This window comes from Alligator mississippiensis, chromosome 2, assembly GCF_030867095.1.
Source record: "Alligator mississippiensis isolate rAllMis1 chromosome 2, rAllMis1, whole genome shotgun sequence".
Lineage (NCBI taxonomy): Eukaryota > Metazoa > Chordata > Crocodylia > Alligatoridae > Alligator > Alligator mississippiensis.
Window position 1 is genome coordinate 68,818,051 of NC_081825.1, and position 15,232 is coordinate 68,833,282.

General features: G+C 39.3%; 1 protein-coding gene across 7 annotated transcripts in view; it reads left to right on the forward strand.

Moving 5' to 3' along the window:
* The window catches only part of FAT1 (FAT atypical cadherin 1), a 170,497-nt gene that overhangs the window by 138,316 nt on the left and 16,949 nt on the right, over window positions 1-15,232 (forward strand). For all 7 annotated transcript variants that reach the window (XR_002088267.2, XR_002088268.2, XR_002088269.2 and 4 more), the window contains exons 16-24: window positions 263-400; window positions 813-956; window positions 5,366-5,563; window positions 10,853-11,654; window positions 12,433-12,564; window positions 12,677-12,834; window positions 13,630-14,092; window positions 14,552-14,705; window positions 14,998-15,108. Coding sequence is in view for 4 of the 7 variants with exons in the window: in XM_014594874.3 (XP_014450360.1) it covers window positions 263-400; window positions 813-956; window positions 5,366-5,563; window positions 10,853-11,654; window positions 12,433-12,564; window positions 12,677-12,834; window positions 13,630-14,092; window positions 14,552-14,705; window positions 14,998-15,108 (2,300 nt within the window). In the remaining 3 variants the exon portion in view is untranslated. The remainder of the gene's footprint in view (window positions 1-262; window positions 401-812; window positions 957-5,365; window positions 5,564-10,852; window positions 11,655-12,432; window positions 12,565-12,676; window positions 12,835-13,629; window positions 14,093-14,551; window positions 14,706-14,997; window positions 15,109-15,232) is intronic.

Consider the following 15,232-nt stretch of genomic DNA (forward strand, 5'->3'; position numbering starts at 1 on the left):
CAGAACTGGGCATGCTAAATGTACACAAAACTGCACAACATTTTGAGATGCTTGTAATCTATTTATATGGATTGCAATTTCAATTTTTAGAAAGACCCCAGGGAGTATATTATGGCTGACATTGATCTGTTCCAATATTGGATTTTTTTCTTTGAGAAATCTGTAATATACAGACCTAAAACATGTGTGCCTTCCCTTACGAGGAAAAAGAAATGTAAAGTCTACCTAGACCTGTTTTAAATGAGAATATAATATCCTCTAGGTTATGGCAGATGATGCTGATGGACCTTCAAACAACCACATTCGTTACTCAATTATAGATGGCAACCAGGGAAGTCCTTTTACCATTGACCCTACAAGGGGTGAAATAAAAGTGACTAAACTTCTAGACAGAGAGAAGGTAAGATGTGTACCTTTGAAAAGTTTGGATTCACTTAAATAGATTAAAATGCAAATAACTGACACTGCTATTTTTGATCAATATTTATTTAAATTATAGAATCTTAAAAAATAAGGGCTGGAATTGACTTCAGAATGTCATCTAGTCTACTCCCTGCTCAAGGTGTTTTAAAATTACTTTAAGTATAAGGTTTTAGGTAAGGAAAGTAAAACCATCTGTTTGTGACATTACTGTGTGTGTTTCAGATTATAAATTTTTATTAATAATTTTATATGCTACATAGTAGAGCTTTGGTGGTCGTCTGGATAGCCAGGGTATTAGGCATGCATTAGATGGATTTAAATCTTTCTTTCTAAATTAATAATAAAAAAACTATAACAACTTCACTTAAATGTAAATCCTTCTTTTTTAGATTTCAGGATATACCTTGACAGTGCAAGCTTCAGATAATGGAAATCCACCCAGAGTCAACACAACTACTGTAAACATTGATGTATCTGATGTAAATGACAATCCTCCAGTGTTCTCAAAGGGGAACTATAGCATTATCATCCAGGTAATCTAAACATAGTACTGTATACATTTTAGCAATCAAACTACATACCTCTTTTGAATGTTAATTTGTAACTGGAAGAGTTTTGCAAAACAACATAAACAATGTTATTGGTTTATTTTATATTTTATTACTTAAGGCTGACTAAGTATCAGTGGGACTGTTGGCCTCACCATATGCTTATCAGTGTAAATCAGAGATGTAGAGTCTGTAATCTACTCTGCAGCCCTGTGGAAAACTTGGAATAGGATCCCTCAGTTTTTGCAAGTACATTTGTATTTAGGTTTATGTCTAACATTCAAAGTACCTATACAGTACCATATAAAATATATCAGTCATAAATTGACTGGCCTGTTTTGCAAGAGATTATATTTAGAAAATTATATTTAAACTTCTCTTTAATTGTAAGTGTTTTGCACAGTTGCATGTACACCAAGATCTAATTCATATTTGCCCACTCCATGGGCTGGCAGCAGTTAAAAAGGAGAGATTTTTCTTGTTGCTGAAAAGCAGACCGTTATGGCTAATTAAGAGATGCTGATCAGCTTTAAAATAAATGCTCTTTACATCTCTCATAGTACAAATGGTAGGTCTGATGTTATATGGGCTGAAGTATTGAAGCAAAGAAATAAGGATAACAGGGATACACTAAAATTTTAGAGATTTTACTTTAATATTGAAAGATACCATTTTTCATTGACTCTACCCTTCAGGCATATGTCAGGGAAATGATCTAAATCCAGCTGGCTAAAATGTAATGGAATTAGAAAAGAGAACCAATAGGGAAGTACTTATGAGTTGAGGAAATGCCACAATATATTTCATTCTTATTGAGAGCTGATCATAGCTAACTGGTCTGTTTGGATCTTGTGTTTTATGCCTTTGTCCTTGTGTATGAAAGTCAAAATTGGGTGCCTGCTTAAATTTCTCCATGTTAACAAATGTGTGTTGGAGGAGAGCAAGGTTATCCTTCATTACAAGAGAAAGGAGAATGAAAGAGAGAAGCAATATTTTTCTCTAAAAACAGTACTTTTATTTTCTGTCCTTGAGGTTGGTAGGTGCTCATGCATGGATTAAGATGACAAATAATTAACAGGTTATATTCTCATATCTGTTAATATCAAACCTAAAACAGAGCTAGACCAAATGTATAGCTGATCTATAAGCTTTACAATTTCAGGCTGAGGTGAAAAACGCCTTACTCATAGGCAATGGGACAGGCAGAGGTGAGGGCATCCTCCATCCACCCATTGAAGCAGCTTCACTGAGCATAAAGGAATGGAAGAGTAATGGGATCAGAAAGGGAACTAACAAAGGAACTCTTTGCTAATACAAAAGCAGTAGTGACTGTATCAGTGGCTCTTCTGTTCTCAACACTGAGGTATATTAGCAGGAGGTGAGAGGGTTTTGGAAGACTTGTATTAAGGCTTTTGTGGTAGAGTATAAATTAGATCAATCTCTCAGATGCTTTAACTCTCATTGATGCAAGTTTCTCTCTTTTGTATGGCGTCATATATCAACTTCCAAATCTATGAGCCAATGACTAGTATTATAGCTCAATGTGCAGATTCCATCTACCTTGTCTGGGCATTTGTAAAGATCACAGCTTTCGATTAAGTGTTGTGCTGTCTGCTGGACTCTGCATTCACACAGGGGGCTGTCCAAGATGTTCATCTTGTGAAGTATAGTTTTGAAGCATCCATATGCAGATCTCAGTCTGTTCAGCTTGACCCATAGTTCTCTGTTGAGGTCATACCCAATGAGGGACTCATTTGGTGTTAGTAGAAAATACTGTAGGAAGAGATCTGACTTTTCCCAGCAGTCAGCCCACTCCATAGGTTTGGTTTGGTTGTTGCCCATAGGTTTGGTTCAATAGTCACAATCTCTTCCAGGAGCTTGTGGGCTTCATGTACGAACATTTTTTGACTTTTGAGTCTCTTAAACCTCTATCTGTTCAGGTCTTCATTTAACAGTTGATGGAGCAGGTGATTTTTGTCTTCTCTTGCCTCTGTTGCCTGTAACAATGTTAGAGTCTGTCATCTTCTATCACTTGGTCTAATGACCTAGAATACATGGAGTATATCTGTGTGTGTGTAGGTTGGGCAGCCTGTTATGAGTCTCAGTGCACTGTTGAGTACAGTGTCAAGTTTTTTTTCAGTGTGACAACTTCTGGATCATACAGGAACATAACATTCTGCTGGGGCATATATCATTGCAAGTGCAGTGGTTTTGAGCACTTTGAAGTTGGCACCCCATGTCATGCTGACTAAACATCTTAAAGCAGCCACCAGTGCATAGACTTCAGTGCTAACCTTCTGAATATGATGATTATAGGTGAGGAAAGGGTTTAATATGACTCCTAGGTAGGTTGGGGTATGCTCATGGGGATGTGATTACCTACTCTGATATTCAGGGTGCTCTTGGCTTAACAGTTGTTCAGTTGGAAGAGCAGTGATATTAAATTATTGATGTTCAACTTTTAAGTGCGACTTGTGGAGATAGTCAGTGATGAGTTCCATATCAGCACTCGCTGTCTTTTCCAGTTGTTATGTCTATTTCTTGGGCTACTGTGGTGTCATTGTCAAGATAGATGTGTATTGTACATGGGAATGTGAAGTATGTACACTGAAAAGTATTGGTGCTAGCACTGACCCTTGATGAACTCTGGAGTTTATATTTTGCTTTTTTTTCCTTGGCTGGTAGTGCATTTGAATGATCTGCTGGAGATCATGTTCATGATGAAAGTGATAGCTTGCAGTCAGGTATCATAGAGTGATGTTTATATTCAAGGCCTTGATGCTGTATAGGGTCATAGGTGGCTGTATGGTAAATTTAAAGACCGGGCCTGTTTTCTGACTGTCTTCCAATCCATTTTCTATATCAGATGCAAGTAATATAATTTGGTCAATGGTACACCATCTTTTCCAAAAGCCAACTTGTTCTTTTTGGACCTCGGGATCTATTCCATTAAGGATTATGTGCTCCACAAATGTATATGTAATGCATAGTAGTGAGGTGGGTCGGTAGCTCTTTGGATCCTCTGGTAATTTATTGGGTTTCAGGATACAAATGACATCAGCTTTTCTCCAGCTTTTTGAAAGTCTGTTACATTCTAGACATTCTTACATGAATTTCTGAAACCATCTTTTCATTGCTGTTCTGAGCGTGGTAGTGAATCCTAGAAATAGCTCATCTGGTCCAGTAGCCTTACCAGTCTTTATTGGTTTAAATAGCTGCATTGAATTCGTTGTCAGAGTTGCACACAGTTTAAATTAAGGTTGGCATAGGGTGATTTAAGCTGTTCATGAGTCAGATAGATGTCTAATCATTTCTATATCTTGCTAGCTTGGATTGCTATACTTGCTGTTGTTGCATAGTATTTTCACAATGGACCCAGGGCAATGTCATTTTTGATGCCATTGTTTGTAAGGCAGTTGGTGTTGTGCCATGCTTATCTGCTCAAGTGGGTCATATCCAATCCTTCAATGGTAGTAAGTCATCTCTCCTTTTTGATATTGTTCAATGTGGTAGTCCTCTGTTCTGTAGTACTCTTTTACAGTTGTAGGGTCATTGCATTGCTTAATGATATTAAAGAGCTGTTTTCACTGCTGGTCCCAACATGGCACCCAATGGCTTCTGTAGCCTCTAAGTACAGTTTCTTAAAGTGTCTTGTAAAAGTAGCAACAAGAAAAGGGTCTCTCTCTCTCTCTCTCTCTCACCTCCTACTCTCCCAGCATGAATATAAAGATGGTGAGGCATTCTGTCCCCTGTTATAGAAAATGATGCTACTGTGGGCATGTTCCCCGTTGCTCTTAAAAACATTGATACAAATCAGGTATTTAAGGCTACAGTTCTGTCCTAACAGACATACACATGATCACAGTAAATTCCTCAGTCAAGAAAGGAAATTGGTCTCCTGATTCTTACTTGCTCCTCTCATTTTTTTTTCCTCCTAGAATTGAGATACTGCTCCTCAGAGCACAGGGACTGTGATTGTCCCTAATTGGTGGCATTAAGTATATTTGAAGTGTCTGGTGGCTTAATGATTAACCTAAAGACCCCAGTCCTTGTTGAGAACAAAGGTGGAAAAATTGGAGTGAAAATATTTTTAAATATGGTGAACCAAATAATTGGAAAATGTTGTAGACAATAAAAAACAAGAACAGATTTAAAATACTTATTTTCGTCTTCTGTTGTTATTGTCATTATTCACATTGAGTAATATCTTCCTCCGGTAATACAGTCCTATTGATTTCATTCATAAACAGTTGCTCTAAGTAATCAGTCTGACAATAGTGTGTCTCCAGTTAACTTTTTTTTCCTGTTATGAAGAAGAAATCCAAATTAGGCTATCACACTAATTACAGCATTTCACTGAAGCTGTCTGATGAGATGTTGTTATATCTTTATAGGAAAATAAGCCTATCGGATTTAGTGTGTTGCAGCTGGTAGTGACAGACAAAGATTCTTCCCATAATGGTCCACCTTTCATCTTCACCATCCTGAGCGGAAATGAAGACAACACTTTTCAGATTAACCAGCAAGGAGTACTTACCACATCTGTTGCTCTGAATCGCAGAGTGAGGGATCGTTACTTACTTCATATTAAGGTATGCAATGCATGTTTCTGGCAGGCTTGCGTCATCAAATTTAATTACTCTGTTAAGTTTTGTAGTTCTCTCTTTGCTTAAGGAATAGCCCCTTGCATGTGTGTGATAAGATTCTTTTATGCCAAATTGTGATTTTAAGACCCAACTTCTACAAGAAGGTATGTTTTAGTGAACCTAGTGATTTACATGGGACTCCATCTAGCTATAGATGTCTTCCCTTACGGATTTTATTGAAGGATTGAAGTATAAGGTGAACACCTGCCCTAAAGCTTTTGAAGAGCCTTGGATGTGGGGTTCTCCTCCCCACCCAAGAATACTGTTCCATCTGCATCTCCTTCATTTCTTATCAGAAAGGTTACTGCTTGCTAGAAGCCCCCTGGGAAAGCAGCCAGCATCAAGGTCTGCCATTCTGTCCTCTTGAAGTACCTACTGCTTTATTATAGTCTTCCACTTTTCTTTCTGCAAGGGCTTCCAGCTGATCCTTGGAAAAAGTTGGAGAATGCTCCCATGTTCTTGAAAGGGTATAACAACAATGTACAGTACAGCAGCACTGAAATCGTATCTGTTGGGTAAAAATACCTTTAATATACTACAATTGTTTTTTTCAATGGCACTTGAAAGTGCAATTTTTCCAGTTTCAAAAATCTAATGTTAGTAGAGCCTTGACAGCCTAGTGTTCATTGTACATATGGTAAACATTTGCTCATATACAGCCATATGCTTATTCAGATTAGGGACTAATTTAGATGCTTCTACCCAATGGGCCTGATTCCTACTTCCCAGGGACCATGGGAGGGCAAGCTAGGCTGAAATATACAGCTCCATGACCCCATGTCTACCTATCTGCAGCAGAGCACACTGCTCAGTGTTTGGGTGGCCAGCACAAGGTCTTCTGGGGGACAAGGGAAGGCAGCAGTGGCAGTCCTGATACTAGCAGCCATAGGCCCTGCTTATCTGTGGAAGACTGCAGTGAGCACAGGGTTCCAAACGGAGGCAAGAAAGCACTTACCAGGGCTGTGCAAAGCTTTGGTTGCATAGTTGATTCCGAGGAGATTCGGCCCGATTCGGCAGCCGAATCTCTGGATCCGAATCAAATCAGGAGACCCATTAAAAGGCCCGAATCAAATCTGAAGCCTCCAAATCAATTCAGAAAAGATTTGGAGATTCCAATCAGCCAGGGAGAGGCAGGCACAGCCAGGCAGCTGCAGGTTCTCCCGTGGCTCCTCCAGCTGTTCCTGCCTCTCCCTGGGTGGAGGGAACCACGGGAGAAGCCCCGATGGCTGCCCTGCCCGGCCCCATCCCCCACCCGGCACTTCAAAAAAAAAGCCCCGCACTCATAGCTCTGGCAGTGGCCATCAGGGCTCATGGCAGAGCCTCCCCCCCCCCCCCCCCCACACACACACACACAATGCAGGGCAGTGAGGATCATGTCGCCCCATTCTTCCCCTCCTCACCTGGCACCCACGCGGCAGCTGCCCTATGGCGTGGGTGCAGCATGGCTGGTCAGGGCGCTACATGGTGTCTGGGAGCTGGGGCCGCTGGGGCTGAGTGGTGCCGGGCTCCCCAGGTGGAACTGCCAGACAGCATGCAGTGCCCTGCCGAGCCACACTGCATCCGTGCCATAGGTCAGCTGCCACACAGGGGGGCTGAGCCCCACTGCCCCGCGCTGCGTGGGGAGCTCTGCCAATGACCCCTGATCCCCACTGCCAGAGCCGGTGAGTGCAGGGCTTTTTTTTTTCCCTAAGTGCCAGGAGGCTGGGGCCGGGCAGGGCAGCCATGGGGGTTTCTCCTGTGGCTCCCCCCACCCGAGAAGAGGCGGGCACAGCTAGAGGAGCCACAGGAGAACCTGTAGTCGCCCAGATGTGCCTGCCTTTCCCCAGCCAATCTGAATCTCCGAATCAGCGTCAAATCTCTGATTCTGATTTGGTCGAATCAAATGGGGACAGCGATTCAAATCATCGAATCACTGTCCTCCGAATCGGATGAATCCGAATCCAAATCGAATACTTCCCTAGTCGCACAGGCCTAGTGCTTACCTCCTCCCACAGGGGCTAGGTGCCACAGCATTGTTAAAGGGAGCTTGTGGCACCCTGGTTGAGGCTCCCTGATCTAAGCTTTAGTATCTCTCACAGATAATAAGCTAAATGCACTTGTGGCCTCTCTTAGGTTTTTGAGTGGACCTTCTCTCAGGACTTATTCCCTAACATGGATTCAGATGTTTCCTCCACTGTCAGACTGGATGCTGGCCTTCTGCCTACTGTGACAAACCATGATTACGTCAGCAAACCAGACTTGGGTTTGATACATGTAGTGTGTTCCCTGTTTGAGTTATGATAGTGGCATTCTGCAACCAAACAGCCTTCTTAAACTAAAGTATTATTTAAATTATTTAAAACACAGGTATTTCAGAAATCTTATGTAAAGACTAGTTTCTTCTTTTTTTACCTGCCTTTCTCTAAAGCTTACTGTTTCCTGGGTCTGCAGAAAATAGCAACTTCAGATTATTCTGTCAGTCTGACCTCTTGAAAATTGAACCACTTACCATCCAGAAAGAGCTTGTGCACTGTTTAGAGTACTTTTATGTATCAGTTCCTACCCTGGCAAAACACCCCAAGTCTGAATTCTGGAAGCGTTATTGTCCTGCGATTTGTCACTTTACCCTCTTTTGTTGGCAGTTTGCTTATCTCTGACTATTGCTGTCCTTTGCTGGTTGTTTTTCTGCATAGCTCCCTCTAAGTTAGAACAGTCTGTTTGTACAGGAAAGTCTTACCAAACATGCTTTAACTTCACTGCCCAGATCACACATGACCTTCATAAAATTGCCTCAACTTCCTTAGATCACAGTATCTACATTCCATTACGGCATCTGAAATCTGTCGGTTTTGGTATATTCACTTTGTCTCATCGTTTGCTCTGTGTTGTTTAGAAGCACCTGTCCAGCATCTAGGCAAATTTCTGTCTCCATACTTAAAGACATTTTTTGTAAACATCTAGTTGGTCTAATAAAAGATATCACCTCTACCACAAGTTCTGATTCCTTTTGTCTCTTTACTTAAACATTTAAGTTACAAGAAATCTTGTTTTCAGTGTAGTGTTTTTGTTAGCTTTTTTATGCCAGTGCTGTAAATTGCCTAACTATAAAGGTGTTACCATGGATGTACATATATAGAAACATCTTGACAGTGAACATAGCACTTCCACACTGCTGCTTTTCATAACATGAAAAGTGCATGCAACATGTAACATAAGACCTGAGCAAATGATTTAAGCCCTGAAAAATTAAAATCTACTATTTTACTCTGTCTGACAAACTCTTCAATGATCCTTGCGAACCTCAGGAGCTAGTTTAGCCGATCAACCAGTTTCTTCACTTTCCCTCTGATGCTAGCCACTTGTTAATGGTTATGACTAGACTCCTGATTTCTTGTATCTTTGTTGCCCTTCACTGGCATAGATTTTTGCCTTCACCTCCATCTGAGTTTCTGAACGGATTTTTGAGACCAGGCTTTCTCCATCCATGTTACAGGCCTATTTTTAAAAGTTTCACCAGCAATTCCTTGCCTTTTGACCTTTTCTTAAATTTAATTTTCTCTCTCTCAATAAAAAATAAGCAGAATTTTTTCCCCAATAGCTTATAAGATGTCCATTGCACTCGATTACATTTTCTTTATTCTTTTTTTTAAAGGGAAGTAATAGATATCAATTAACAGATCTCACAGTATTACTGTATGAAATCTCCAGCAATGAGTCAAGCAGTCTTCATGCAGCTTTCCTGGATCGATAGTTCAAAGTACCACAAAAATCCTTTTCAAACATAACTTTAAATATACCAATTTTCATTAATTCCTACATCTTGCCTTTCTTTCCTGCTTGCCCATTTGTTCATTGTTTAACTCTTCTTATCTGCTGGAATAAACACATTGCCCCTTATCCTTATTTTTACATTTGGGTAACTAGAGTTGAGATTTCCTCACATGCCTCTTTCCTAAATTCCTTCTGCAAATGTTAAAATGGTAAATACATGTTAAAAAATTTCAGAAGTCCTGTCCCCTACCCTGCCCCTATTTGGCAAGGTAAAATTTTCTGTTCTTATCCTCAGTTTTTTCTACAGGTTTAACTTTGTATGTAAACATAAAATAATTTTCCTTTATATATCTAAAATATCTTTCCTCTATATCAAGAGCACTGTTTATTTGTAGACATAACAACATTATATTTGTAAGTCTTTACTTTCCTGTTTGTATTGCACTGCTCACTTTCATTTGCTGTAAATGAGTTTTCCTTAGGCAGGAGAAAGAAGAATTGAGAACAAAAGATTAAATGGAAGAACAAGAGAGGATATTATCTCATTTTTCTACTCTAGTTCTCTTTTCTTTGCATCAGTTTTGTGTCCTTATGCCAGAATGGATGGGGGTGGAGACATCTTGTTTAAAAAAGCTTTGAATTTTTTGACTCTAGACGGTCTGATTCTGTCAGTGATAATTAGTATAATTGTTTGAAGTAAATACCATCACAGGATGATTTTTTTCTTCGTGACCACAGTCGTGAAAGACAACATTAGTAAGCGCAGTGTTGTACATGTACCAGTTTCCTTTTGATGTAACTTTTGGTGTATCACATTTAGATATTTTAATGGAATATTTCCCAATTACTACAGTGAAATATAAATGATAGTGTGCAAGTCATTTTGACTTTATAAACTGTTCCCCAGGTTTGAAATACAAAAAAAAAAAAATACTTCAGGCACCATCTGCTGTTTGAAATAAGCAACTGTGCATTTCTTATTTGTTAGTTAATCAGTTAGAAATGCAAAGAAATGCAGTAGGTGTTAAAACCAACATATCCATTAAATATTTGGAGATGAAGCGTCAAATATTTTCCTTTTTTCTATTATATTATTGCTTAGAAACTGTAAGTGCTGCTGTTACACAATAGAATCTTTCAAACCTCACATTGTTACTTTTTCTCTCAGTCTTAACAAATGATGATAGATAGCAATTTTGAAAGGTAATGTTGCAGATTTGGGCTGATGTGCAAAAGATCCACTAATTCACAGATAAGTGAAATATCTCTTCTTTTTTTTTATATGAACCATTTATGTTCTCACTTTTAGGTTTTCTTTCAAGATCCATATTTTTGTGAGAGCTTTTCCTCAAGTATACGTTTTATAGGAAGTATGTGTGTGCATGTAGCATTTTTAAAGGATATATTAGTATATACAGTACAAATATTTGTCTTGGAAGCCAGTTTGATAAAGCATAAACTCATTATATCTTTATTTTCCATTAGGTGGCAGATAATGGAAAACCACAACTCTCATCTTTGGCTTACATTGACATCAGAGTTATTGAGGAAAGCATCTATCCCCCAGCAATACTGCCATTAGAAATCTTTATTACAACTTTTGGGGAAGAATATTCAGGTGGTGTCATTGGGAAAATCCATGCAACTGATCAGGATGTTTATGACACTTTAACATATAGTCTGGATCCCAAGATGGAATCCCTGTTCTCTGTGTCTAGCACTGGTGGGAAGCTGATAGCCCATAAAAGGTTAGATGTAGGACAGTACCTCCTGAATGTCACCGTTACAGATGGAAAATTTACTACTGCAGCTGACATTACAGTGCATATCAGACAAATAACACAAGAATTACTAAACCACAGCATTGCCATACACTTTGCAAATCTTGCTCCTGAAGAATTTATTGGTGACTACTGGCGCAATTTTCAGAGAGCTTTAAGAAACATCTTGGGTGTGAGAAGAAATGACATACAAATCATTAGTCTCCAACCCTCTGATCCTCCTTCAAGCCTTAATGTACTGTTGCATGTTGAGAAATCTAGTAATTCCCTGCACCAAACTAAAAGTCTACTCCACAAAATAAACTCCTCTGTAGCTGACCTTGAGGAGATTTTAGGAGTCCGAATACTTGAAGTTTTCCACAAACTTTGTGCGGGCCGCGATTGTCCTTTGAAATTTTGTGAAGAAAAAGTCACAGTGGATGAAAATGTCATGTCAACCCACAGCACAGCTAGGCTGAGTTTTGTCACTCCACGTCACCACAGAGCAGCAGTTTGTCTTTGCCAAGGTAAGGAAAAGGTGTTACCCTGAAGATAAAGACTATGGCTTCCCACAAAAGAATGGAATAGAACATAGAACATTAAAATATACTGTAGCCACTGTTAGAACTATTGCACCATTTAATTCAAAATAAAGAAGTAAAGGGAAAGTGTATTGGGAGTAGATCTTACTTAAACTAACCATTTTTTGACAGCTTACCCAGTAAAGCCCCTAGGAGGATTTATTATCATTATTGTTATTCTCATTCATTTTATGAAAAGGAACATCCTATTTTGCAGGCCATTATAAGGCAGTGGTAGTTGCCCCCACTTTAACATAGGTGGGTGCTTTGCACTAGCTTTGTATCTCCTGGATGTTGCTTAGATTGTTACTCATGTAGCATCCATACTGTGCTATGAACGTGGCCTTCAGCTAGTGAGTAATACAAACAAAACATGGGCCTAGAGCCTTCATTGTACTGATTGTGTTGATTGGCCAGTGGATCTTTAAGAAATAATGCAATATTGTTTTCTAAAACAGTACAGCCAGGGCATGTGGTTCCAGCTACATCACAGGTGGGCATAAGTCAGGCACAGCAGTGGCAATGGGCAAAGCTGCTGCATGGCCAGCCATGAGGGCTGTATCAGCCCTCACTCTCACTCCTGCTGTCAATCACCATGTCTACATGAGCCCAAGGGCCCCAGATTCTGTGGGAGTGCACTCCCCTTGGCCACTTCCCCGAACTTCTGGTTGCCCAATGGTAGCCTGGTAGAGAGCACCATTAAAACGCTTATTTTGTTTTACAGATGGGAGATGTCCTCTAGCAAATAGTATGTGTGAAGGAAACCCGTGCCCTGAAGGTTCTGAATGTGTGCCAGATCCTACAGAAGGAAAGTACAGCTGTGTTTGCCATGGTAGCAATCCTGGCCAATGTCCTGGTGAGATTTAACTTTGAAACTCTTTGGAGAAGAGTGTAGTACTTTCAACACAAATGTTGGTTTTAATCCTGTGGTAACTCATTCGCTTGTTTTCTTTCTTTTTACATATTAGTTGGTTCATCGGTGACATTTACTGGAAGCAGCTATGTAAAATATCGTCTCATGGAAAATGAAAACAAAGAGGAAATGAAGCTCACAATGAGACTTAGAACATATTCGATCCATGCAGTTGTCATGTATGCCCGAGGAACAGACTATAGTATCTTAGAGGTATAGTACAGTCTGCCATTGCAAAGCTCTGTTTCATATTTGCTTTCAGATCAGCCAAATTAAAGGATACTTTTCTTGCTAGGCTGTAAGGTATATCATTTCTATCTCTGTAGAATTCTTATAGCTAAGAATTGCTTTCAAAGTAAGAAGCCTATCATTATGTACCCAAAAGAGAGCAAACATTTGTTAAAAGTTGTTTGTTTGTTTGTTTCCTAATATGCAATAACTCCTTTTCTTTAATAAAAATTGATCATCTGGTCTTTTTTACAGCTGATGGCTTCTAAGGATATTTGTCTAAGATTATCAGCCATAAAATAAGGCCCTGCCTGTGTTCAGAAATTATACTGAAAAAAAAATCTTAAAAATTAAACACCCAAATGGGAACACTGAAGAGGGAAGCCCAGATCTTCAAAGGCTCACTAATTAATCTTTTAACAATCTGTCACTTCCTTCACCAGGAGAAAAATAAAGACAAAGTAAAGCACACATTTCAATTAAGCCAAACAAAGAGCCATATGCGCAGTGAATCATCAGCAGCAGCAGAGTGTTTGAAATATAACATCAATAAACCACTCCCATGAACAGCATCTGAAAATGCTTTGTCATTTCTTTAACGTAACAAACAACTAATAATGCTTTGTCGTTTTCTTAACATAAATGGAAAACTCACTGGCATAAATGTTAAGCATATTTACTTAAGATGTCAGTGCTACTTGATTTTCACTGTAACAAAACACAGTGAAGTATAATGTGACCTTTTCTCGTTTGTTTCTGGTTTTTATTTTTCCTACCTAGATCAACCACGGGAGGCTCCAGTATAAATTTGACTGTGGCAGTGGCCCTGGTATTGTCTCTGTTCAGAGCATCCAGATTAATGATGGCCAGTGGCATTCAGTATCTCTTGAAGTAGATGGAAACTATGCCCGGTTGGTTCTGGACAGGGTACATACTGCATCTGGCACTGCTCCTGGAACTCTTCGAACACTAAATTTAGACAACCATGTATTTTTTGGTGGTCATATTCGTCAACAAGGTACAAGACATGGCAGAAGTCCACAGGTTAGCAATGGCTTCAGAGGATGTATGGATTCCATTGTACTTAATGGACAGGAACTACCACTAAACAGCAACCCACGAAATTATGCACATATGGAAGAATCTGTAGATGTTTCTCCTGGCTGTTTACTGGTTGCTATAGAAGGTTGTTCAAGCAGTCCATGCCAGAATGGAGGCATCTGTAATCCACTGACCAATGGAGGTAAGCTTTGCTCATTCTTCTACTGCTTTTCTAGTCCCCTGACTTAAACAAGACAGGCACCAGCAGAAGTTTTTAAAACATTTTCTTTAGGGTAATGAAAGGAAGTGCCATGACTGGGTTAACAGGGTGCCTCTCTGGGATGGCTAGGACACTGGTTTAGCATATCAGTGATACAGGGTCAAGAAACTGCTTTGCCTGATTCAAAACCTCATTTTTTCATTTCAAATTGCTCAGAATTGAGGCCTGATCTGGGTTGAGCAACATCCCAGGCTAGAGCTCTAATCCTAGGCTAGTGCTCTTCTCAACAGAATATTTCATGTTGAACAAAATGTTCTGACAATCTCTAGTATGGTATTATTTTTTTCTTGTTTCTGTGTGATTAAAACTTGAGAAATATTTTGAAAGATGTTTTGAAGTTGACAGACACATTTTTTTCATTCTGTGTGTGGTTGATTTCAGGTTATTTTTGCAAGTGTGGCCCTATGTTTATGGGAACCCACTGTGATGTAAGCATCAACCCATGTGCCTCCAATCCTTGTCTTTATGGTGGTTCTTGCATTCCTGTCAGTGATGATTTTGTTTGCCAATGCAGAGGACAGTACACTGGTCAAAGGTATGCCTTCATCATTAATTATTATATAGATTATTAACATTAATTGGCTATGCTGATTATATCAATATATATTTTTTTGCTGTTGCAGTCCTACTGTCCAGGAAACTCCTAAGTAAATGGATTCTCTATATACCTATGTCATTTAGGGCCTGCTTCTCTGTGGGCTTAAACACTCTTGTATCAGATGATGTCAGTTGAGGTTGATGGCACTCACAACTATACAGGATAAAGACTTTTTTGTGCAATTTATGGGAAAGAAAAATAGTTAAATATATTTATATTTTCCTTTCAGATGTCAATTGGGTCCATATTGCAAAGACAATCCTTGCAAAAACAGTGGCAAGTGTATCGATAGTTTGGATGGACCAGTTTGTGAGTGTGAGACTGGGTTTCGTGGAGAGAGGTGGGCAACTTTCTATATTTGACTTAGCATTTTGCAACAACAAAAGCTGAAATTTTGCATCAAGATACTGTCAGATTAATTCTTCTGAGTAGTTTCCACTCTTAATAATTCCAAAATAGGCACT